Below are 26381 nucleotides of genomic sequence, written 5' to 3'. Positions count from 1 at the left end.
CTATTCCAAAATTGTCAGAGACACTGAACATTTTTTATTGTGGTTGGAAACATAATAGCTATCTTAATCCCAACAGGTCACAGTACATTGCACTGTTCTACCAAACAGCAGACAACAAGTACATGCACTAATACTATTTTACTCACACTTTTTATGGTATCATTTAAAGTGTCAATAAAAAGGTTCCAACTTCAGAAACAGAAAGAAGACAAACAGTTTTGGGAGATTTTGGATAAAAGTTTATTTTCACCGATTGGACAGCTGATCACAGGATGAAACGACAGACGCTCACAGGTCACGGAGAGAAGAGGGCGAGATCGCTGTCATTCCTGCCAAAAAACAGCCCCACACGGTACATGTACACAGACACAGAATTCTGCATGCTCTGAACACTGTCACCCAGCCCTCCGCACACGCCCAGAGACAGGGATATGTGTATAGAGATTATGTACTCACAATAATATGATGTGATCAACCAACCACAAAGAAACATCACAAATGCACCAGAGCAATGATATCACCACGTGTACAGGCTTTTCTTTACCAGGCTTGGACCAAGTGCAGAGTTAGGGCTTTCCCAAAACCAATTCTAACAGATCCAGTACCAGTGTCTGGGCCAGTCTCGGTCACCCTGGAGCTAAAAAGGAACCCACATCTCACTGCTTGGGAGCAGGCTGCTAAGCTAAGCTAAATACACTGAGAGAAACAGGGAGGAGAAATGAGCTGCTGTATCAGTTGGGACACACACACACAAGCACACACACACAGACACACGCGCAGTCTCTCACCCTCTGAGCTGCGCAGTGGTCCTCAACTTCCAGCCGGACGCTGGGAGTGAGCCCTGCAGTGCAGGAATTCTCATTTCCTGTTTCCGTGGCAACAACAGAAACAGCAGATGTGAGAGCTGGCTCCAGGACAGGGTCGGGGATGACATCACACGTCTACTGCTGCACCACAGGGTCCAGGTCCAGGTCAACAAAAACGCAAAAGGATTGAGAACGGGAGCACCCCCACATGACAAGCACCGCGTCAGGTCCAATTTCACAGTCAAAAAACATACAAAAATAAAACTATCAAAACTCTGTTGCATAAATCTGATACACATTTTGTATCTTTCATTTCCCAAGCCATAACTCCTTTTATAACAGATCCTGCAGGACTTTCTGCTGAGAAGAGGTTCTGGATTCTTTCCCAGCAAATGGTAAGGCTACCAGTCTTATTGTACACCTTAATAAACACACTGCCTACCCCACGGGAGAATTTTGTCTGAAATTTGCCTTTTTTTGCAGTAAATACCAAAGCTACAGAATTTTGTCTTCCCCATGTAAAAAAAGAAAAGAAAAAACAATAACAAAAAAGAACAATTTCAAGTTTTCTTGTACGGAAACAAAGGAATATTACCACAAATATTTATGCCATCCTGATTCATCGTCACACATCATCATCATCATCATCATCATCAAATGTTTAGCATAATAATGGCTTATCAAGTGAAAACCTCCCCTTTTCTTAAATTCTAGGTTTGTCCAAACAGAAAGATTGATGGATGCTCATTGGCAGGTGGATCTGGGAGGTGAGAAACTATGACTCAACAGGAGAAGCAATTGCAGCACCTGGCAACCCGGTCAGGGGGAGATATGGAGTTGGGACCTGTTTTGTACTTTAAGGTATAATCCAAAATGGCTTCTCAATGTTCAGGGTTGTTTTCACCTTAACGCTTCAGACCTCTCCACCGTGGGAATGCGTGACCACCTGCAACAGCTGTCCCTTTCAAGATTTCACTGGAAGGCTTCCAAATTCACCAAAGCCACAAATAGAAATAACTGGCCTTTAAAGGATAAAACAAAAACTCTGATATGTTGTAAAATATAAAGAGCATGACACATTACCTGACTTAAGAACACTGATTCTAAACAGCAGTTGGCCCCAGAATACAGAATACAGTGAGTCTTATTAAACTTAAAGAAAATCACAACTGCCAGGAGGGAGCCAGCTATGACTGCATCCAGGGAAGGAAAGAGCCTGTGTGCCTGGGTGTCAGTACCAGTGGCTCCCAGGGTAAGCACATTTGACATCAGTGACAAGACAAGCCCAGAGGTGTATCCTATCTGGGTTTGCACACAGTTACATTACAGTTTTCAATTCTTTGACAAATCACGATAGAACGTCATGCAACTTTCCTCCAATGGATGTTCAAAACCCCTTTTTTTACAGCATTAAATTAAAATAGCCATCCCCATTTTAATTTCAGCGCATTGAACAATTTAATTCAATGCACTTCTATTCACTGTCATATACTCCACTAAAATCCAGAATATAGGCTCAATTTCTTTCAAGGCATAGTTGTTGTAGTTAGCTTCCTGTTTGATGCGGAAACATCCGGGGTGAATGGAGCAGAAGGCAAAAAGCTTGGATACACTGGAGCTCATTCTGGTGTAACGCTTCAGAACCGGACCATTGGGTTAGGTAGAGAGAGCGATCTGGTGGAAGGGCGTGGTTGATGGCGTGGTCTTTTTATTGCTGACCCCAGGACCAGGGGTCACGGGTGAGGCAGCGAGGCAGAAACACTGGCAGATAGCAGAAGGTTCCAAACATAAATACTTTTCCTTTTGGATTTTTATTAATACAGTCAGATAAAGGGGAAGGGATGTCTGACTGTCCCCACAAAGAGGTCTAATGAGAGGGTAAATGTGGCACAAAACCTGCCTGGGCCACTTTTAGGGCAATTTATAAAACGAGCACAAAATAAATAAACACGACAACAAATGCACTACCACCGACACCTCTCAACACACTTAAATCTCTTCACCAGGACACGCAATGCATGTTGGGTTTGTTGTGGTGGCAGCCGATGATGTAGCTTTGCTTCTTCATGTCCGGCTTCGGCCAGACTTGTGTTGGAGGAAGGGCAGGGGCGAGGAGGAGGAGGAGGAGGAGGAGGAGGAGAGGGCCAGGAGCGACGCTGGTTCACAGCCTCTGGGTGAAGTTCTCGGGGAACACTCCTTTGGGGCAGGCCTCTTTATCCTGCAGCCAGAGGGCCTCCTTCATCCCCATGAGCCAGCCATCATCCTGCACACACAATGATTACTCATTTCATGTCTTTTTTTACATTCGCTGAAAACAAGCCTTGCAAAGTGCTTCACAAAAAGTAGCTTAAATGAAGAAATGTTAAAAACATAGAAATAAAAACCAACGACAGACACGCACTGTACATTATATGCGCATGGAAGTATATAAAAATGCATATAAAACCTGGAGATGAATAAATAGAACCTGTGTCAGACAGTGTGGCCCTGTGCCCCACGCACCTGCTCCTCAGGGTTGTCAAAGTTCACCACCAACACCACTTCCCCTGCTTTCATCTCCAACTCGTCCGAGTCATTGGCCACATAGTCATGCATCGCTATAACCTGTTGAGAGAGTTAGAGAGTGTTAGAGAGTGTTAGAGAGTGTTAGAGAGAGTTAGAGAGAGTTAGAGAGAGTTAGATAGTGTGTGAGAGTGTGTTAGAGAGAGTGTGTGTGAAAGAGTGTTAGGGACAGTGAGAGAGTGTGTGTGTGAGAGTGTGTGTGAGAACAAGAGCGGGAGAGTAAGAGAGTGGGGGAGAGAGAGAGTGGGAGAGGGAATCTTTTTTAGTATCACCGAATTCACCGTGGAGGGAGGTTGCTGAGTTGGTGTCTGCTTTTGGCGTTACCACATATCGGAAAACTCTCTGTACGTTTGTAAACGGCCTAGAAATGTAAACTTGACTCACTTTGAAAACGAACGCAGGGGGCATCTCCGCTGCCTCTGGTGACTCATTGGCCCCTGCCTCTGGCACTACAGGGGCGGCAGTCTGGGTGAAAAGAGAAGGTCCGATGACACGTTAACCCAAGGGCCATTTTCAGCTGTTACACACTGCATTAATAATGGACAATACACTCCTTAATTACAACTCAAAATAATACAGAAATGTTATGCCATGCCACTCCAATATCAATAGCTTAATTCATTTCAATGAATTATGCAAAGTTAAACTTGATGAAGAACACGGTTCTGTAAGCAGGATGGATTCATGCTGATCCTCCAGTTCCTCCTCCTGTGAGAAGCCTGTTCTGGGGAAACCTGATCCACTCTCTGCTCACAATGGAGCAGGCCTTTAACCACCACCATCATCAAATAAACATGCTCTTTTCATCTGTGTGTGTGAGTGTGTGTGTGAGTGAGAGTGTGTGTGTTTATAGGCGTGTGTGTGTATGTATACGCGTATGTGTGTGTGCGTACACATATGAGTGTGTGTGTGTGTCTGCGTGTACGGGTGTGTGTGAGTATGTGTGTGTGCGCATAGAACTTACAGCGTCTGTTCCTGCAGTGGCCGGTGCTGCTACAGTAGTGTCTGCCTGTGTTTGAAAAGTGGAGACACAGGTGAGCACAGCTGACTGACTCCCGGTATTATGAACAAGATCCTCTTATTCAAACACAGGTGCACACACACATCTGGTCACACATGGCAATAAACACACACACACACACACACACACACACACACACAGGTACAACCGCCCATGTTTCCACTAAGGTCTCCTGAAACAGTCATTGGCTCTCTCTGTAATGGAATAACGTCCAAGATTCCCCAGGCATGAGAAGAGCAAAGTGCTTTTTTGTGGTTTGATTGTTTGCAGCACTCTGCAGCAGTCTTTGAGCAATGCTTACTCATATGTGGCAGCTGGACGTGCGATTGTGCGACCGCTGGTGCAAACCTTGGCATGTGTGATGTATTTAAGAATCAGTCGCACGCTTCATGCTATTTCCCCATCAGCAACATCGTCAGCAACAGCACGGCAACTGATCAATTCAACACCACCTCTAAATTTAAGTTTGCACAGTTTTTCTGATCTCGCACACAGCTGAGAATATATTTCAGCCGAATAACAGAGAGGGTGAGGTTCACAAACCTGCACTACAAATAGCAGAGCTGCCCCCATTCTGTCCTGTTTCTCACCACACTAACACTGAGATGCCCAAGCAGCAGAGCCACGGCACACGGCCGTTACTGCAGGTGCACAGTGGAGCTGTGTGTGGAGCTGCAGAACTGCCTTCCATCTGCAGTCGTGGAGCTGCAGTCGGCCTGCGGCCCCAGCTGTGGCACTCCTCTTCATACCCTACCTGGGTCCCATCATCATCATCATCATCCCAGCCCATCTGAGCAGCTGAGGTAGCATCGTCATCCCAGCCCGCCTGCGCATTGGTCTGGCCATCATCCCACTGCTGGGGCTGGCCTTTGGAAGTCTATGGCGTGCAGGAGGGGCCGGTTTGGGGGGTAAAGGGGCACGGAGGGGCACGGAGGGGAACAGGGCCAGGTAAAACAGGGACCATGACACAGGAATGTAAAGAAGAGGCGCGCTGTTACAGGGGGGCAGTAGAGGTGTGTTTGCGGGCAGGTTCATGGAGAACCATCACTGCTCATTTTCTGGAATTGCTGTTGTTTTAACATCTATTTGTTTCCCTCCTGTCTGACACGAGAGACCCCAGGCCAGGAGATGGTGCACATTGCAGAGTGTAACTCCAATCAGAGACACACCATTGGCCCAATCTGCCAACCTATTGGCTAAGGTGAAACAGGCCCGCACTGTGGACCCCTATACAGCCAAGAGAATGACCAGGATGCGCTTACCTCCCACGTATCCCAGGAAGGCGCCTTCCATGAAGCAGCAGGAATGAGAAAGGTACAGGTAAGTGACAGAACACACCTTTCGGAGTGTCTCTACCAGCCCCACTGCTTTTGAAAACTCTTACCTGGGCAGCGGGGGAAGAGGCCACGGCCCCTGGACTGACAGCTGGTTGCAGTGAGGTCATGTCCATATCCAGCAGATTCCCACCAGGTGCTTCAGCCTGCCACAAGGGGGAGACAAGAACACTGCTCAGGATTAGGGTATACAGGAGGCACTGCAGGGATTTGCCTGGATTTAAGCTTCCCAACCCTGCTCCAGGAGATCTACAGTCTACAGGCTTTCACTCCAACCCTGATATAGTACACCTCACTCAACAGCTAGAGAGCTTGTTCAGCTTCTAATAAGTGGACGTGTGTGCTTTGTTAGGAGTTGAAATGAAAACCTACAAGACTGTAGATCTCCAGGAACAGGGTTGACAGCCCTGCCCGAGGGTGATCTGACTGACGTGGAGGAGGAGGTTGGAGGGGGAGGAGGTGACATTTATGAAGCTTAATTTCACCTTGTACCCTTGGGAACATAAGCCCTTAACCAAATGCTGCCACCCCCTTCTATCCTGTCATCCCCTTGGGTACACTTTAGTTGCTTCCACGTCCGTCTCTCTGCTCTCAATCCCTGCTCTGTGTCTCTTCTCTTTGGTCTACCTCTCTAGCACTTTCCGTGGGGGGTTCCATGTTAGACACTGAATGTTTTATGATTATATAATGTATTATTTAATCTTCTTAGTGTGTGACCCAACAAACTCTGAGGTTGCTGATGGTGCCAGGCCAGTAGATACCACGGAGTCTCTGTAGACAGCGGTTGATGAAGGTTTGGAGTCTCCTGAGAATGTTTGCTGTTGGTCTCCATAGCTCAGATTTGACATTGCAGTTGAGAATCCAGAGCTTGCTCTTACGCGCAATGGAGCCTGCTCTGTGTGTTGAAGGTTGCTCAAGCTTTTTTTGATTATTGCTCTTGCAACAGCATCTGTGCCCCCATTAACTCATCACACTTACTACAAAGCTTACTTGTTGACCCTCTTCTAAAATACTAATCCCTATTATAATTAGTGGTGTGGTGGTTTTATTGTTGATTGATATGCTGGCGGAAGTGACGGAGAAGGGGAATTTGACAGGAAGTAGAGGGAGGTGGAGGGATGATGCAGGTACATGCACAGTTGCATATAAAGGTTGCAAAAGAAGAACAAATATAAGAGACAAAATATAAACATAAAAGACAAAAAGGGAATGCTTGTGATTTTCAGGAGATATCATGGTTATTATATTAAAAAATGCAGGGGGTGATGGAAGGGGTGGCAGTGGGTAGGGAACTGTGGTGCTGTCAGGAGCGGTGAACGAGAAGATGGCAGTTATGTCAGAAGAACCTGTTGAAGACACAAACGTGTCACTGAACAAGGCCTAACCTGCGAGGGGGATGTTACATTTATCTCGGGCACAAACGCGTCATCAAACAGGTTGATGATGTTTTCCTGTTTGAGGTCTTTGGACGGGGTGACTTTGGGCGGAGGGGGCACCGGTGGACCAGGCCTCAGCTGCAGCGTCCACGAGCGAGCGACACACAGGAGTGCACGAAAGTCATTGGCGAGAGAGACACAGAGACACAGCACATGGTTAGCACGACAGCGCCAAAGCATATCTGCAGAGTGTGTCGGTGAAAATTCCACACTGGCACATCACGTTCGTCCTACAATCACTCCGAGCAGCTCTTCAAACCAACGTCTTTGTGATGACGCCTCACATATGCACAACTCAAGCACCTCTCAGTCCATGTAAGGGACGAACTTCAAATGACGAAATCCACAGACTACAACACCGTCCTGAAACAACCAAACACGCGTGAGATCTGCAGGGTTCTATGTGAAGACGCACGTATCCTGTTTGTCGGTCGGGTGGGGGAGGGGCAGCTGGCGCAGAGGCGTTACCTTGGATGGTGATTTTGGGATCGCTGGTGCTGACCCTCCTGCAGGAGAGAGGCTGTGATTGGCAGCCTCCTGCGGCTTCACACTGGGGAGGGAGGAGACAGGCGGTGATTGACAAATGAGCCGCCCATTCTGCAGCTTCCGTCTCAATTCAAAGTGTGCATTCTGCAGGCAAGTCATAGCCAATGGCTTAGCCATGCTACATAATGTAGCGACCATATTTCTCTGAATGTGGCAGCAGCCATACCATGCTGTAGCCTTTCCATGTCAAACAGCCGAAGCTAAGCAAGGCTGCGCTGGGTTAGTACTTGGATGCGGGACCTCCTGGAAATACTACATTTGCATTGGTGGTACAGTAGGATTTGGTCATATTCCCTGCTCCATATTCCAAGCAGAACACTATGAAGGCAGTGACAAGGAGTCTGTGCTGTAGACATTTCTGTACATTGGCTGAGATATTAAACTATGGTTCTGACATACAGTGGTCACAAAAGATCATGATACAAAATAGTCTTAGCTAATAAGCTAATAAGATAATAAGAATCTTGTACATCCAGCCCACCTACTTATGATGCATCGGACTGGCTACACCATCCCTTGCATTCCCTACCAACGTTCATTCATTATACCCCAAAATGAGAACCTACCTCATTAAATTCAGGTTGATTAAATTCACTGTATGAACCTGTAATTATATCTAACTGGACATACTGCATTTGCATTAAAAAAATGTTCAAAATGATCAAGTGTAAACAATTTATTCTCTAATGTATAAGTCACCATCGCACAGTCGGGCCATATTCACGTGAAGGATCTCTGACTCCTCACACTCATTGAAGAAACAATTCCCAACCAAAAAGCAACCCTAAATGAGGGCGACATCACTGCCATGTCACACAGGTGGTCACATGTACTCTGGCTTGTCTGGACACACACACATGTGCACTCTGCACTGTTGCCCCCCCCCACCACCACCACCGCTGCTCAGGGGCAGGTGAGCTTGGCCCAGGTTACACAACAAAAACATGCAATCCCACCCATGACCATGCATGTTAACTCCTGCCATGCCTGCTACACTGCAAGTCCTCTTTAACACAGCCACATTCACTCTAGTATACAGTGCCCTCCGTAATGTTTGGGACAAAGACCCATCATTTATTTATTTACCTCTGTACTCCACAATTTGAGATTCGTAAAAATAGAAATGTAGTTAAAGTGCACATTGTCAGATTTTAATAATAATTAAAACACATTTTGGTTTCACCATGTAGAAATTACAGCAGTGTTTATACACAGGGCACCATAATGTATGGGATTTATACACAGGGCACAGTATCGCTTCATCAGGAAGTCATGGCATGCAAAGGATAAGTAACAGAATACTAAACTATGACTAATTTAATTTAATTAATGTGTAAACACTGCTGTGATTTCTGCATGGTGAAACCAAAATGTATGAAAATGCCCTTTATTAAAATCTGACAATGTGCACTTTAACCACATTCTTTTTATTATTGATGTTATAAATTGTGGAGTACAGAGGGAAATAAATAAATGATGGGTCTTTGTTCCAAACATTATGGAGGGCCCTGTACCTGTCTAGCACACCCATGCAAACACACTCCAACCCAACTCATGTCAGGCGACAAGCCCCTGCACAAGTCCCAGTCATCATGGACCTCCCCCACCAATCCAACCAACACCAAACATGCTTGTTATGCCCAGCAACTTAAACTATTTGAATATGTCGCAAACTCGCATCAAACACAACTGTGAGCATACAGACAACTTGTTCAGGAAACTGAAGCTACGTATTCTGAAACCACACACACCATGACAATGTGTGCATGCATTCATCCAATGCGACTCGTGTGCAGCGCACACCAGGGGTAAAATGACAGGCACAGACATGCATTCGAATGCATCAAAAAGCACAGCAGCAAGCTCATCACCCCCGTTGCTGTTTCAGTACCTCTTCACTGGTCCCGCTGTCTTCACACCCACTTTACCTGCTTTTCTGTGAGGAACGCAAAGTATGTTCACCACCTCACAAACCAAGGGCAAGAAACACCTTTCTGACACTGTGACGATCAGTGCATGCCTGGGGACAATTTCACACTGTATGGAATAACTGGGTATTACTAGAATAACGTGAGACCTGGTGAGAATTAGGACAGTGGCCAAATGAGATCATGTGACCCAGGTATGCAACGGAGGACGTGTTGTTGTGTGACCAAGTGTTAGTGGTCTGGTGTTGTTGTGTGAGTGTAAGTGGTCTGGTGTTGTTGTGTTGTTGTGTGAGTGTAAGTGGTCTGGTGTTGTTGTGTTGTTGTGTGAGTGTTAGTGGTCTGGTAAATGAATAACACTTCTGCTGGAATCATTGGTCATCACGTGTCTTCTGGCAACCTCAGACAGTTAGCTAAAAAATAGATGAACAGGTCGGTGACCGACCAACAATTTTCATACGTCAGTCGCTCACCCAGTTTCGTTGTGGTCTTCCAGTTTGGTCAAGCAATCATTTAGGTTCTGGTTCAGCTGCACAGACAGGGAAATAGGTGGACAGTTCTCAATAGTTTTGCAAAATACAAAACCGAAATCACACAGGGTAATAATACCAATGCAAGGGAGTGTGAGAACATCTGCGTTTACATAGGCCTGCTTAATTAATCAGCCAGTCGTTAACACTGATGTGAAGGGAGGTCAGCCTCTCACCTTTCCCATCTCTCTGTGGAACTTCTCCTCCAGACCTGCCACACTCTGGAATGTGTTCACATAGAAACCAACACGGCTGAAAAGAGAGAGGTACGGAAGAGAAGGGAACATTTTTATTTTTAGTTGCTTTCCTCTTAACCACAACTTTGCTGATTTTGTCATTTCCCAGATTCCTCTGGTCTGCTGCTCGGACTGCTATGGCATATGTTCCTTTGCAAATATAGTCATTCTATGTGAAGAGGAAGGAATTACAGATTATTTACTTTGGTTGCAGCTGATCACCTGTTTGAGCTTCAAACGTTGACTCAAAAACTTACAAGTTAAATGCAATGTGGTTGCACCCTGTACATTTACCAGGAAAGTAGCGCAATAACTGACTGTTAAGTGGCCGATGGCTGCTGTCAGGGTGTCACAATTTGAAAAATATAAAGAAATATAGGAATAGGAATAGCACCACAAGTGTTGATTTAGACTCATGTGTTGCCGTTGATGGATATGGCACAAACTGCGAGACAAAAAGGTCTTTATATAGCGTGAAGTTTAATTTGTTTCATTTGCTGAAAGGACGAAAAGGAAATGAAATGCGCATGGACAACAGAGGCTAGAACAGCAGATGTTGTGTTATTAAGGTGCACGACTAGGCTCTGAAGGTCAGGTCAACAACAAACTATAACCACGTGAGTCACCAATTCACTGTCATTTTGTAACAACAAAAATTATAGTGCAACTTAAAATCCATTCAACTTGCTTCATACGGTACATATATTTTCTCAGTCAAAGGGTTAGGGTTAGGTTCTGAGGGCTACCTTTTCAACAGGTGAGTTCATTTGTTCAAAATGATCAAGTGTAAACAATTTATTCTCTAATGTATAAGGTTGTTTGCAGAAACCACCGAGCTAGCTACAGAATTTGGTGTAAATTCAGAACAAACACCGATTTTCTCCCGTCACTAAATACAGCCTTTGCAAAAGTTGATTTAGGAGGACATTGTAAGAAAAAGGATTTAGCAAACGGACAGGGATTGTTTATCAGAGGGGGAATCAGCCTGAGGCAGACGCGTACATCACACACAACTGGCCAAGGAGTCTGCCCCAGGGGTGTGGCTCACCTGTTCCACAGAGACGGGAGCTCCTCCTGCAGGTCCACATTGATTTCATCAAACACCTTCTGAGCTCTGCCCAATTCTTCCTCTGCCTGGAATCACACACACACATGTACACACACACACACACACACCCACACACACACACACACACACACACACACACCCACACACACACACACACACATACACACACACACACACACACATACACACACACATACACACACACACACACACATACATACACACACACACACACACACATACACACACCCACACACACACACACACACACACACACACCCACACATACACACACACACATACACACACCCACACACACACACACACACACACATACACACACACACACACACATACATACACACACGCATAGCATGCACACATAGACAAACACAAATGTGTTTTCAAATGTGAAAAGACAGACTAGTATAGAACAGAAATCTATGTTTTTCCGGATGACATATTCCCCATTAAAATCATTTGTCCCAAAGAAAGAAGATCATAATAGAACTCACTCAAATTCTGTACAAATCACAAGGATAATATTGTCACAATATTAAATGGGTAACCACTTAACGATTGATGCATTCTCTGTTTGTAAATAAAATGCCCTAATGTAAATGTTTATTTTCCCACCTGTGTGGGAGGAAGAACTGTTAGAACAGGGCAGGTGTGCTCTTGACTGAGAGACACAAGCACACAGAAGTGAGATGTTAGCATTAGCATTCAGCTAGCAGAGGCAGCATGCAGGTAAGGAGGTGCTGGTTGCTCACAGTCACCTGGTTTCTTGACAGGTTAGTTTGAGCGACATGATGGGCTGACAGAATGCCCTGAGCCCAGCCCGGGGCCGCCTTCTCCAGGAGCGAGACCGGCTGGCCATGCACAGAGAGAGGGAGGGAGAGGTGGAGGGAAGGAGAGGGAGAGGGAGAGAGATGGAGGGAAGGAGAGGGAGAGGGAGAGAGATGGAGGGAAGGAGAGGGAGAGGGAGAGAGATGGAGGGAAGGAGAGGGAGAGGGAGAGAGAGAGGTAAGAAGTGTGAGTTATCACACAAATTCAGACTGATGAACAAAAAGCTCTGAGTTTACCGTGCGCGTTCCGGACATTTCTAAGGATACAGGAAGCCAGGAAGCGTAAACAAGCACGCCACAGAACTGTGTTGCACACACACACACACACACCTACACGCAGACTCGCACACACACCCATGCACGCACGCTTACCAACAAGCGCACCTGTACATGCATGCTCGCGTACATAGCCCTGCAGTGGTTTGGTTTCTTTGGTTTCTGAACGAGTTCTGGATAATTACGCAGAGAGACTCATATTTATGCTGTCGGCACAGATCCAGGCAACATCGTCCTCAGAGAGTCACAGTTACCACCGGATGTGCACTGCTGCACAGTTTGGTCACAGGAGCTGTGGGCGGACGGGGGAATTACTTTGGCCATCTTGACCTCGTCTTTCTTCTTGCCCTTCTGCAGGGAAGCGAAGTGGTGGCGCGCGCTGTCGAAATCCACCAGCTTCCGGTCGCGCTTCGCAATGCGTGCCTGCAGGGGGAGACAGAGGGCCGATGAGCCAGGAGCCAACGCAACAGAGCAAAATATAAGATCCCACAGTACCTCCTCACCTTAATATCTGGGAACTGGCCCAGGTATGTATCCATGGAGATCAAGGCGTGGTCTACAAGTTTCTGATGGAAGTCTGTCCAGAGGAGGTCAGTGTCCTTTAACAAAAAGAAATGGCTCATTTCTCTGTGTTGTACATTGGCACTCGCACATACGCACACATACAGGATGTCAGCCAACGTCCTTTGTATCAAACTGTAGCCTCTAGGCCATCTGAAAGCTATGGGAGATGAGAATACTAAATACAGGAAGTATGACTCAGGCACAGCCTAAATAGTCCTCAGTCTACAGCTCTGTTCACCTGGGACTGGGCTTAATTACCGTGTGCATTTTACCAGAAGCCTCCGCTCCCAACAAAGACCCAAGATGTCAGCAAGCCCAGTCCCTTGTGAAAAGAGCTCATGGCTACACGCTGAGGGCTGGGGTATAAAGCGCATTTACCTCCATGACATCCCGATCCTGCTTTTATATGTCCTTTACAGAGAAGATGGAGGACAGAGTGGAGAGAGAGAGAGAAGAGAATGCAGGAGAAATAGGGGGGGGAAAGGATGAATGGTGTTCATGCTTATGAGGGAGGAGGAAGTGCATGGAGTGGGACAATACGGACATACGCTTATCATGGCAATGAAGGAAACTGAAAGAATGTCATATTAAACCTGAAAACAAGAAAGGGAAAAGACTGGAGATGTGGATGTTAAGTGGCTCTGGGGGGATTAATGCAGACACAGAAGCGTGGCACGGAGGATAATGACCTCTGCAATGGAGTCCACGTCCTCCTTGCCATACCAGTCTGTATCGTACATGTCCACCAGACACTCCTGCAGACGCTTGGAGGACTCCTGCATTGCTGTGCGGAGACAGAGAGTCAGACACACTTTATTAAATAACTATACAGTGACATTGTTGCATATTTCATATTGCTTTACCAGAGGTGGAAACTCAGGAGGTTCAGGAGTAAACATCATTGGGGTTTGCTAATTAGTGCCATTCTTCAGCCAGGGGGTATAACTAATTGGTGAAATCAGCTGGCTGAGGTAATGGGTAGAACAAACTCATGGCAGGACTTTTACTTTCTGGCCCCCGGACTTTCAACTCTTTCCCAATACTGAACTGGCTTGTCCTGCAGAATGTAGGACATTATAGAGCTCTATAAAAATGAGTTTTATTTTTCCTTAAGTTCCATTTTATTTTTTCCTGAATATGTATTTGCCCAATTTATTTAGCCTGCACTGGGATTTGCTGATCTCTTTTACAAGGGAGCCCTGGCCAAGAGAGGAACAGAGAGATTACAACACAAAATTCAATATAAAACAAAAGCACGACACAAAGCACACATTTATACAGTCTCAAGTATAACAGTTGCAGACCTCACTGATTATCATTTAAAACTTATACGTTTTTGCTGTACACTTAATATATTTAGGCCCTGATTTATCTTTAGCACCTACAAAACCAATCAATTAACACAAGGAATGATTGATGCAAAGGAAATACCATCATTCTGCGTTTGTGTGTAAATTAGGCCGTTATCAAACCTTTTTTTTTTTTAATAACCCCCCCCCCCCAAAATAAAGACCAGTAACTGCTGAGTTTTATGATATGAAACTGAAATTGGGAAGCTGTGAAAGGCACAAGGAAGGGCAGGAGACCAGAGTTGTAGGCTATTTTTGGAAAACTACAAATCTTAGTTTGTAGTTTAAAAGCAGATAACAGAGAGCACTTCTGCAGCTTAAAAAAAAAAAAAAAAAAAAAAACATTCAAATGACTGCGATCCAACAAAGAATAACCAAATTACTATAAAATGATTCACGGGCTGCACCAGGCAGGCACTTTGAGATGTTGCCCGTGGCTGATTCAGCAACAAGGCAGCAGATGTTGTACACTTATTTTGAAGGTTTGTTGAATTCCATGTTAATTCCTTTGGCCAGGGTGAGAGAGGATCTGGAGGACTGTGCAGATGTAACCAGCCAACAGACGCAGAAAGACGCGCGCAAAAGACATCTTACCTTTCACTGCTGCCAGGTAAGCTCTCAGATCTTTCTGCAGCTTGGAGCCCTCTGCCTAGAAACAGACCCAATGAAATAACCCTGAGATTAAAGATAAAGCTATTTAACATTGTTGGCTCAAGCAAACATACTTTTGTTTGACTGATATCATATTTTTGCTGTGGTAAGCATTTTCTGATCTTTTCTGCTTGTTGTGCACTCATTTTAAATGCATACCACAGCAACAATGTGTGTGACACTAAGAGGAAGGAAGGAGAGCGTCAGTGATGCATTCACAACTGCATACTGGTTTGTGAACAAAGAGAAGTAACATCTGATCGTCAGGGCATTGTGTTGTACAAAAGATTTCATGAATATCTTGTGCATTGGTGTGAAAGATAAGAGTTGAATAAAAAATAAAAAAACTGATTTGTCCAGAATTTCAAATCCAAAGTTGTTTTACTGGCATGACCACACAAACACAAGCATAGTTGAGGAAAAAAGCTAAGTCATCATTGACATAAAATGTAAATAAACAATATATTTCAACAATATCAGCTATCAATTGTATTTTCAAAAGATAATACATTTAGGTTTTTAAAAATTGACTGCCAGGGCCCGGTTCTCACAGTATTGCTGGAGCAGATCTCAATGCTGCTATAGCCTCTGGGCAGTGGGTGAAGGCAGCACCAGATCATCTGCACAGAGCAGGGATGCAATTTCCATGTTGCTTAGGGTGAACCCAGAGGCTGCAGTAACCAGCCTCCAAAGGTGGAGGATCATAGCAGATATGGCTTTTTGGCAGCTGGGGAGGACAGGAGAGTATTCTTTAGGAAATTCAAGACTATATTTACCTTTGTCACCTCTGAGGAAAAAGAAACTGGGAAAATAAGTAAAGATAATCCTCCATGATATCTTTTTGAGTACCCCTTCAACACTATATATAATTACACTGCTGACTGAATAGAGTTTACAAACATAAGTAAGCATGAATAATTCAGAGATGGTACATAATTTAAGAGTGAAGGTTACTGATATGCTGTGGGGTACTATACAGCTGCACTGTCTATAGGGGTCCCCTACTTTGTTTAGCACTTCCTCAGGGTGAGTTGTGGTTTTCCTCCTCTTGACATGAACAGAGTCTCAGAAAGCACAGAAGTGCACTCTTGCCTCATGCTGGTGGATTTTATTTTGTCCCAAACACTATCCCCAGGCTTTAATAATCCATTAATAATTTATTAATGCTGTGCAGTATAAGTCTTTCTTGGGGGGCCATAAGGTTTGGTATTGGCATAACAAGATGGCTTAATTCCTGGGTAGAAATAGACATGTTTTTGTTTCATTTGTGACAGGTTTGTTGTAAGAAGTCAATTGCCGTTCTCAGCTCGTTGGCCTTTTCCAACATTTTTAGTTTGGCTATGTAGCATCATGATTCTGCCTTCTTTGGTCAAAAAATTAAGATGATTTAAGAGGAGGAATTAAGCAGAGATTTTAAAAAGAGACGGGCAGCCCAGCTCAGGATAAAGGTTGAACTGAGGGCATTGTCTGAAGGAGGGTCAGGCTCTTACCAGCTGCTTGTTGAAGTTAATCACACCTTCCTCAAATGCCACATCCTTGGTCTCATCTGCTTTGCCAAGCTTCTGTAGAACCTGCAGCAAAACACAGACCCACAAGGATTTATACTGAGGAATGAGAAATCATCACACCATCTTTTTCACCCTGGTATTTACCAACAACCATCTGTACTTATCTTTGTGGTGAAAGCTGACAGAAAAAAATACAGACATTTGAAACATATTTTACTTGTTAATAAATATTACACAAGTGAAAATGAACCAACAGTCTGAAACACTGTGGAAGGAGACACTTTTCCAATGTAGGGGTTATAATCCTGGCATCTTGACCAAATTCCTCCAAAGAAATGGCCCTACATTTACCCAGCTAATTACCCAACATATCTGATTGGCACACAATCCCTTGTATTTGTCCTCTGATTCACCAGGTTGTTGCTGCAAAAGATAACTTAGTTCTCCGTTGACATACCCTGCTTCAGCAAAGGTATTTTGGTCCCTGCCAAAATGAGACAAATTACCAAAGAATTACAAAAACACACTACCTTTTACTACATTTTTAAAGAGAGGTGTCCTCTGGTAACACAATGCACTGCAGAGTGAAAGCCTATCTTCTGGGCCTTCATTTCCTTTGGGTACAGCTGACAGGAAATGCTCTACCACAAACCAATTATGACCATTAACACACTGCAGCTCACCAAGTGCACATCAGCCATAATCTCTCCTTCACTCAAGACACGTGCACACTAACCCCCTCACTCACAAAGTACACATCATCCATAATCACACAAAGTTTTGTAGAATTCATATTTCAACAACTTTGAACATATGTTATTTGTAGATATTACTTTGATGTGTTTATTAAATGAGCGCAGTAAATTCCAACGGGTAGCATGCAACTCACAGTTACTCACTCAAATTAATATGCTCTTCCAGCATTTTTCATTGTAAGTATTTTTATGTATTTTTCAAAATACTTTTTGTGGGGAGAGGGGGTGCAAGTCCAAGAGAATTGGAGAGTAGAATAGAATAAATTCTCCAGATATTTTATCCTAGACTGCTATTGCATAAACATGGTTTGTCACTTTGGTAAATGGTAAATGGTAAATGGTTGGCATTTATATAGCGCCTTTATCCAAAGCGCTGTACAATTGATGCTTCTCATTCACCCATTTTGGGGTTAGGTGTCTTGCTCAGTGACACTTCGACACAGCCCGGGTGGCGGATCGAACCGGCAACCCTCCAACTGCCAGACGACTGCTCTTACTATAGCCATGACTTTGACACACTTTGGTTTGTCAGTTACTCTGGATAATGAAGTAAATGTAAAAACGTTCATGACTATAATAATCTCAGGATTCACTCACAATTCCACTATTCAAAATAATATAGTATCCCCCCTGCTCTATGACTCATTCAGTTAGTTTTTTTGTGTGGCCTTTTCTTGAGGGTAAAAGACTTGCTTTAAATGCTGTTTTTTTTCGAGTTAATCGATTGGAAGAAAAAGCTTCCCGGAAGTCTCTTACTACTTCACACTTTCACTACTGCATTACTCACTCTGAAACTCTTACGCAGACAGCAGAATTTAAAAAAAGAAAGGAGAACTTGCTTCTAGACTGGGGCCATGAGACCTGGCATGTTCATAGTTCCTGGTCTCAGACCCTGACACACTGCTCCAGCCACAGGGCTCTCTGGGCCCCCTTGTTACTGGCCCAGGCAGACAGACCTGCTGCTACTGACACACAGGCGTCCAGGAGCCCTGGGTCAGGACAAGCTGGCGGGCTGGCGGTTCACTCTGCTCAGGCTGGTGGAATTGATCTGTGTCACGCTGTGAGGCTTCACACACAGCTACATTCGTTACATTCTACACAAATGAAACGAACAAGCTGTAATCAGATCCCTGTGGCTTCAGGGACGCACGCGGTGGGGTCGGCCGTGTTAATCAGGCCGCGGATTTTAAAAGGCCTTCAGGCCAGGTCAGGTAAAAGATTTGGGACATGACAAAACCGTTTCAGAATGTTGCGGAGAGGAATTGCCGCAGTGTGAACGACCCGACGCCAGCACTCGTCATCACAGACTATTCAACTTTTGAACGCAACGTACATCAGTGCTATAGTCATGTTTTTCTAGCCAATCAATTTGGTTTTGTCTCCAAATCGACAGCGAGACTGACTCGATGGGGAAATGGAGGAAAATCAAGTTCCTAGCAGAACTGTACACTGTACAAACCCCCATTTCTGTCTCCAATGTCTGGATCTTTGGCCCTTATGTTTACAAAGCCTTGCTTTTATTCGCAATATCGCTGCGACAACAAGCATCTCACTGTGGCTACCACTTTCGCCAATTTTCCCTATTTTGACCCAGATATTTTCCAGATGAGTATTGCAAACCAACAAGGAAGTAACTGAACAAGTGGAGGGGAATCGCTGCAATGGTTGCTATGGTAACAGCATCTCATCTCCTCCTTGCTATGCCTCTAGTGTAGCAGTTAAGGTACACGACTGGGACCCGCAAGGTCGGTGGTTCGATCTCCGGTGTAGCCACAATAAGATCCGCACAGCCGTTGGGCCCTTGAGCAAGGCCCTTAACCCTGCAGTGCTCCAGGGGAGGATTGTCTCCTGTTTAGTCTAATCAACTGGACGTCGTTCTGGATAAAAGCGTCTGCCAAATGCCATTAATGTAATGTAAAGTAGTGCTATGATGTGAATGGATTGGTTTTAGAGTGTGTTGAAAAGTGTTGCGAGCAGCAGCTCAGCACACGGTGAATCTCTGGTCTGAACGGGCCTTATAAAGAGGCACGTGGTTTCAAGGCCATCATGGCTTCCACAGGAGACTCAAGGAGGAAGGGTAAAAGGGGAAGATGTTTCAGTCGATGAGACAAATCCCAACTCCCACCTTCACCCGATGGGGGAGGTAGCACAGTGGGCTTTCAGGATGTCCACCGGCTGATCTCCACGCAAGCTTGGGCAGCGGTGGCGAGACCCATCCGGGTCCCTGCCACGCGCTGTCACACTGCCATACCATGCCCTGCACCCGCAGCGAGTTACCCCCTCCCCACCTCCTCCAGAGCAGGCTGTGAGAGCGGCCAGGGATGTATGATCCCCAGACCAACCCAGGCACACTGCCCCACACATTCCCTGGCTGGATACCCCTGGAAGACGAGCTGAAATCTAAATTCACATTTTCACAATTTAGTCAATTCTTCATAGCCATATGAACACGACCTAAAGTGTATATACTCTACTCTATTAAATTGTAATACCTGTGTATTTTCACACATCAAAGTTTTTTTTTGGTCCATCTAGTTCCTGGAAAACAAGATTTTACTTCACCGTGTACCAGTGGGTGAGTATGTTGACCAAATGTCAATTTTCGGGTCCCCTCCAATCAATATCCTTTTCACACAGCAACACACATCCTCAAATGACACCCCCCTTCTCATATCGACTCCCCAGTTCCTCCGTTTCACTGTCATATCACGGAAGCTAGTGCTGCTATCACTTCGCTTTCAGCTTGGCCTTAAACTCTTTGTGGCACTATTTTACACGCTTCTTCCGTCCACTTCTCAGCGTAATGTTTCTTTGTGAGAATTACGCCAGGACATTCTGCTGTGTGAGCAGACCGTTGGGCAGTTATCCACCACTTCGTTCCTGTGGCCTTCCTCCCCGTACTCAAAGCGAGAGCCGTGTAATCCTTCACTCCGAGCCTGCCTCCCACACACATCTGCCCCTAAGACCAGACATCACTGGAGCACTGCATGTGGATTTAATTACCCCTCAGGTCTGCACTGAGGACAGATGAAAAGCAGGGGAGATGGGGGAGGGGTAGTGGCAGGTTTACTGGCTCTGTTTTAATGGTGGCCAGGTTTGGCTACAATAACAATGTTCAGTTTCAGTCCAGAAGCGAGGTTATTCCAGTGTTTTCACTGCTCTCCTTGGGGTTCAACGGGCACCATGTCCCCTTGTGGGGTAGACCCAGCACCCAGAATATCCTGCAAGACATATACAAGACAGGCTGTTTCTGAACCCCTGTGTATAATGAGAAGGGTTTGAGCCATGAGTGACAGGGTCAGGAGTGACCTCGGTAGATGATCTGTATGTGGGGAGCAGCATTTGGATAAACAATGTCAGAGCCTAATTGCCTGAATGAACTTAAAAGGGTATCATCCCTGATAATTAACTTTATCGTTTGGTTTCCTGGATCCAGATTAAATCTATTCCTGGACTACAGAGCATGTGCTATTCAGATTCTGCATTGAGTAGACAAAATCTGGGTTTGTTTTAGTGTAGGCTTCAGTACCAAGGAATTGCTAAAACACAAAAGCTGTCCTCGGTTACCATGGAAACAGCTGTGTTTCTCAGTAGAGTGCGAAAACTGAACTTTGTATATTTGTCTTCTAACCCATCGTTTCTCAATCTATGGGCCGCGGGCCGGTGCCGGTCCGTGGAGAGGTCGCTGCCGGTCCCCTGAATCCTGCCCTTCCTCCACTCAAAATTCAATTTATTTTACTGTCTATGATCGCCACTCTGCTCAGCACGCCCCCGTTATTTACTCCTCTCCCAATATTCACTAATTATTCACAAATGTGCAGTTAGACTACTTTTATTACTTGCATTTCCCCCTAAAAGTGCTGAAGGTTGGCAGATATGGAGGATACCGAGCCTCATGATTTTCCGAGTGTCCATCTGTAGAACGTACTACCAGATAGGTAAACCGAATGTGCCCAGATGGCACGCACGCTGGTACGTATTCACACTGAAAATAAGGACGTAGAAATGCTGGCTGAAGCATGCATCTCACTGACTTCCACCGACCTCTGCAGCTGAATAATTTCTGAATCCCAACCCCCCTTTTGCGCTAACCAGCCACACAGGAAACCGCATACGAGGCTATAAGGATAATCCATTTGGAAATCCCGGTTATTTTAGCATCGAAAGTGAGGGGACAAGACCAGTTGAGGCATGAGATCGGGGCGATCTTGGACAGTAAAAAATCTAGTCTGGCTGAGCATCTGCGTAATGAGTCCTGGGTAGTTAAGTTAGCTTACCTCTCTGACATTTTGCAGCATTTAAATGCCCTCAACTTGTCTATCCAAGGGAAATCATGCAATGCCTTCCAGGCCAATGATAAAATCATGGCCTTTAAAAAAAAAAACAACTGTCAGTCTGGAGCGACAAGGGTCAACCGGGGTGTTTACGGCATGTTCGACTGTCTATCATCCCTAGCTGATGTTGAAGGTGTCTGTCTGGGGCCGGTGACAGCTATCACCGTTCAACACCTTACCGAAACTCTGCGTCATTTCGAGAAGTACTTTCCTTCAAAATCGCATCCCTCAGAGAAACAATGGGTCCGAGATCCATTCGCCAATCCCGAGAATAGTGATCTGCCACCTGCGATGCAGGATAAACTTTTGGAACTGTCTTGTGATTCTGGTCTACAGTCTCGTTTCGGCCAACTTTCATTATCTGAATTCTGGCTGTCATGTGCTGCTGAATACCCGCAGCTCAGAGAAGTGGCAGTGAGGGTATTGTTGCCTTTCCACTCCACGTATCTGTGCGAGACTGCCTTTTCTCACATGACTGCCACCAAGACAAAGTATAGAAATAGGCTTCAGTCAGAAAACACTCTACGGGTGGCTTTGTCATCTTGTCTACCTCTATCTGATTGATTAGTGGCGAGAAAGCAGGCACACCCGTCGCATTAGTGCCTTCAAATCAATTCAAAGCCTTAAATTAAGGTTAAGCATCTGTGTTTAGCCAAACATTTAACCGAAATAAAGCATTAAAATGACAACAAAAAAAAATACAAAAAGAAATTAAATAACAATAATAAAAACATTGTTAGGGGTTTTACAGTGTAAAAAAAAAAAAACACTGCAAAAGATGCGGGGGGTGGGGTGGTGGGTGGGTGGTGGAGTTGGCGGTGGCGGTGGTGGTGGTGGTGGGGGGGGGGGGTCACCTACTGGGCCTTGAAACGCCAAAGTCAAATATCAAATATGACTGGGTCCCAGCACAAAAAAGTTTGAGAGGCTGTTCTAACCTACATTCCATTTAATTTTATTTATTGTGTGTCTCGACTGGATGTAAACAAATAATATATGATAGCATTGAATATTTCCTTTTTTATAATATGGTGTTTTATTGCAATGGTTCATTTTAAACTTCAATATTTAGGCCCACATTTTTTAAATAGTAGAAAATGTAATTGTAATTACAATTAAAAGGGACTTTTAGACCATGAACCACTAAATGCCCTGATACATTCAATTGCAAAGCCAGCAGGTTATCATCCAAAATATCCCTCATTGAATTGAAAAACTGTCTGGGACAATCAAAAACACACAGGCCTACACTAATACTAAAGTAATATACAGTGCAGTCTGTAAGTATCTGGAAAGTGGTACAATTTCTGTTCTTTTGACTCTGTACGCCAGCACATTGGGTTTGAAATGAAACAATGAGCATGCGGTTAAAGTGCACACTGTCACCTTTAATGCATCTTTACATCCATATTGGGTGATCCGTGTAGGAATTACATCCTTTTTTGTACATAGTTCCCCCATTTTAGGGGACCGGAAGTAATTGGACAGTTTGCTTCTCAGATGTTTCTGATGAGGCAAGAGTACTCAATTGGCTCCTTGATGCAGGTATAAGAAAGCTTCCGGTATTTAGTCTTGATTCTAAGCTTGATTGCCTTTGGATTCTGTTATTGGCAATAGCCTACCTGAGGAATAATGACAGCTATGGAAGCCATTATGAGGCTGAGAAAATACACAGAGAAAAGGATTGGCTGAGAAAAAACATATGCCAAATAATAGGCTTACAAAAAAAAACTTGGAACACCACTAAGAAGAAAGAGAGGACTAGTGTATGCTCGGAATCACTGCCTAGCTGTGGGGTGAAGCACTGTCCAATGAGCTTGGAGGAATTGTATTGAACTTGAGTGGATAAGATGCTTCTGCACACTTCAGAATTAGGCTAATTCTGCGGCTGCTATCAGTAGTTACATTGTCAATGAAGGCAAGTGAGCCAGCACATGCAAGCCCAAATTATAACACTCCCACCACCATGTTTCGCAGATGAATGGGGCCAGTTGGTGTGTCCTCACTTTACTCTTGTCATCACTCTGATTCAAATGGTAAATGGCAGGCATTTATATAGCGCCTTTATCCAAAGCGCTGTACAATTGATGCTTCTCCATTCACCCATTCATACACACACTCACACACCGACAGCAATTGGCTGCCATGCAAGGCCCTGACCAGCTCGTCCGGAGCATTTGGGGGTTAGGTGTCTTGCTCAGGGACGCTTCGACACAGCCCGGGCAGGGGATCGAACCGGCAACCCTCCGACTGCCAGACGACTGCTCTTACTGCCTGAGCCATGTCGCCCCCTGATTGAAGTCAATCTTGGTCTCATCTCTCCACAAGACCTTTTTCCAGACCTCTGCAGGCTCTTTTAGGTACTACTGCAACAATGTAGTGTTGCAGATGCGTGGTGGATGGAGTCTATGTTTCAAAATTTCCAAAATGCATCCTTCGCATACCTCAGCTGTGACATGCTTTCCATGAATTAGGGATCATCCTGATTGATGGAATCTTAATTATGTTGAATTCACACCAACATTGCTGAGCACGTTGCAGGGATGGGGAACAGTTTGAGTTTTATTTATTCAACCGCGACTTGGCTTTCTACTGAAGGCGAGATTGTGGACAGAGCTCGGATTTTCAACGGATGTGAATATAAACCTGGCCACTGCAGACGAGCAGCCCCACTGCATGTTCTCTCTGGGCCTCTGGGCCTTTACAGACTTTAAGGTCACATATGGGGCTGAAGAACAGGAAGAGGGGGAGTGTTGTGTATGAGGACAAAATAGCAACCGCAGACGAGAAATCCTGAACAACCTTGAGGGCTTCCCTCTCCCTGCGTCAACCGGCTCGAAAACAGAAGAGGCGGGGGCCGTAGTGACTACACAGTCTTTCCCAGAGATCGAATGGCCAACCCCCTAAACCCGTCTGATGATTCGCATTCAAACGCACACGGAAATAAATAAGCTTGAGCGAACATAACTGGACCCGCTCTGCACTGCAGCATTGACATGGCCGGCCATGTAAACAGGGGGAGGGGAGGGTTCTCCCCATGTCAATGCTCAAAAGGGGGAGGAGGGGGGGGGGGGTTGCCCTTTTCTTCTGATCATTTACTCCTCTGCCAAAACAGCCATTATTCACAAATGCGCAGTTAGACTACTTTTATTATTTGCATTTTCCCCTAAAAGTGCTGAAGGTTGGCAGATATGGAGGATACCGAGCCTCATGATTTTCCGAGTGTCCATCTGTAGAACGTACTACCAGATAGGTAAACCGAATGTGCCCAGATGGCACGCACGCTGGTACGTATTCACACTGAAAATAAGGACATAGAAATGCTGGCTGAAGCATGCATCTCACTGACTTCCACCGACCTCTGCAGCTGAATAATTTCCGAATCCCAACCCCCCTTTTGCGCTAACCAGCCACACAGGAAACCGCATACGAGACTATAAGGATAATCAATTTGGAAATCCCGGTTATTTTAGCATCGAAAGTGAGGGGACAAGACGATGAAGCTATATTTTAATTCACTGGGTAATAGTCAACACCTCGTCAAGCAATAAACATGGAAACCGTTCAGCACCTTGGCAATAGAACAACACGTTGGCTCCCGTTAGCTAAAAGACCGTTTTTACGTGCTATGAATTGTGCTACTCAGGAAATCGAAATGGAATTCTTGCTCTAACGACATGACTCATACGTCCTATGACATTGGATGCTTCTGTGAGCACTCCGCAAAAAATCCTTGTACGAAAAAACTGCTAGAAATGACGGTGTGTGGCGGCAATGTCGCCCATCTGACAGAGCTTAATGATCAAGACATAATGGTGACTAAGTCATTCAAAACATAGCAAACAAGCTAACAATTGAAATCCCACATCTTGGCTAGGTATAAGCAATATTTTCAACAGCACATCGCAGATTGATAATTGCACACGTCAATGAATCATAGCCAGCCATCGAATATAGAAAACTGCTTAGTGTTGCTTCATAATCTATCTTAAAATAATATATTTTAAGGAGACCTCTACTCTTCCTGTACAAACCGTCGTTTGTCTTTCATGAGCACACGAATAGCATCTAAGAGGCATCCCACGAGTGCTTTGACAATTAGGAAAAGGGAAACCAAAATTGCTCTGCCGCCGCAACCACACAAGGTTATTAAACGTAGAAGCATTTACCTATCGCTGTCCCATAAAAAATATTTTACGTTACACACCCCTTACCTTTTCTTGCGCTCTGGTTAATTTCTTCTGTACATTGCTTGCCAGTTTCCCTGCAGTGACTCCTTTCTCTGCCATCTTGCCTCCTCCCGGCTCAACAAGCAGATCAGATAAAATGGGATGTGAGATGATAATGAAGAGACAAAAACGTCGAAAGAAAAAAAACGGACGTAGCTAGCGCGAATGCTGTTTGGTCCTATATTCAGTTGGGGGTGGTGAACCTTCTTAAAGGCACACAGCACGATCTGAAAGAGCGAGATAGCTGATCTACGCCTTTTCCGTAGGCTCTTAAAGGTATAACGGTACACGAATATTTTAGAAAACGCCCAGTTTTGCAGATATATATTCCTCTGTTTGAATAGAAATTATGTTTAAAGATGCCCTTCTAAAAAGCTGAATCAGACCGCACGGGTAGCTGTTTGT

General features: G+C 44.9%; 1 protein-coding gene across 9 annotated transcripts; it reads right to left on the bottom strand.

Annotated features, from left to right (window-relative positions):
• Window positions 1–216: 216 nt before the first annotated feature.
• LOC133116542 (myc box-dependent-interacting protein 1-like) lies at window positions 217–26381 on the bottom strand. Of its 9 annotated transcripts, none has more exons than XM_061226198.1 (19): window positions 25962–26381; window positions 16644–16724; window positions 15097–15151; window positions 13843–13937; window positions 13093–13188; window positions 12905–13012; window positions 12239–12337; window positions 11445–11530; window positions 10337–10412; window positions 10104–10159; window positions 9597–9641; window positions 7628–7709; window positions 7109–7237; window positions 5774–5869; window positions 5652–5675; window positions 4333–4377; window positions 3753–3833; window positions 3309–3410; window positions 217–3069 (listed from the first exon to the last, which is right to left on the bottom strand). In XM_061226198.1, the coding sequence occupies exons 1-19, from the start codon at window positions 26034–26036 to the stop codon at window positions 2968–2970; spliced, it is 1533 nt and encodes a 510-aa protein (XP_061082182.1). In that variant the 5' UTR covers window positions 26037–26381; the 3' UTR covers window positions 217–2967. The 9 variants fall into 9 exon arrangements, with proteins under 9 accessions (XP_061082182.1, XP_061082183.1, XP_061082184.1 ...); XM_061226199.1 differs by having other exon boundaries at window positions 12245–12337; XM_061226200.1 differs by lacking the exon at window positions 5652–5675.

This window comes from Conger conger, chromosome 17 (genome assembly GCF_963514075.1).
Source record: "Conger conger chromosome 17, fConCon1.1, whole genome shotgun sequence".
NCBI classification, from domain to species: Eukaryota; Metazoa; Chordata; class Actinopteri; order Anguilliformes; family Congridae; genus Conger; species Conger conger.
This window is presented reverse-complemented; position numbering and strand designations above follow the sequence as displayed.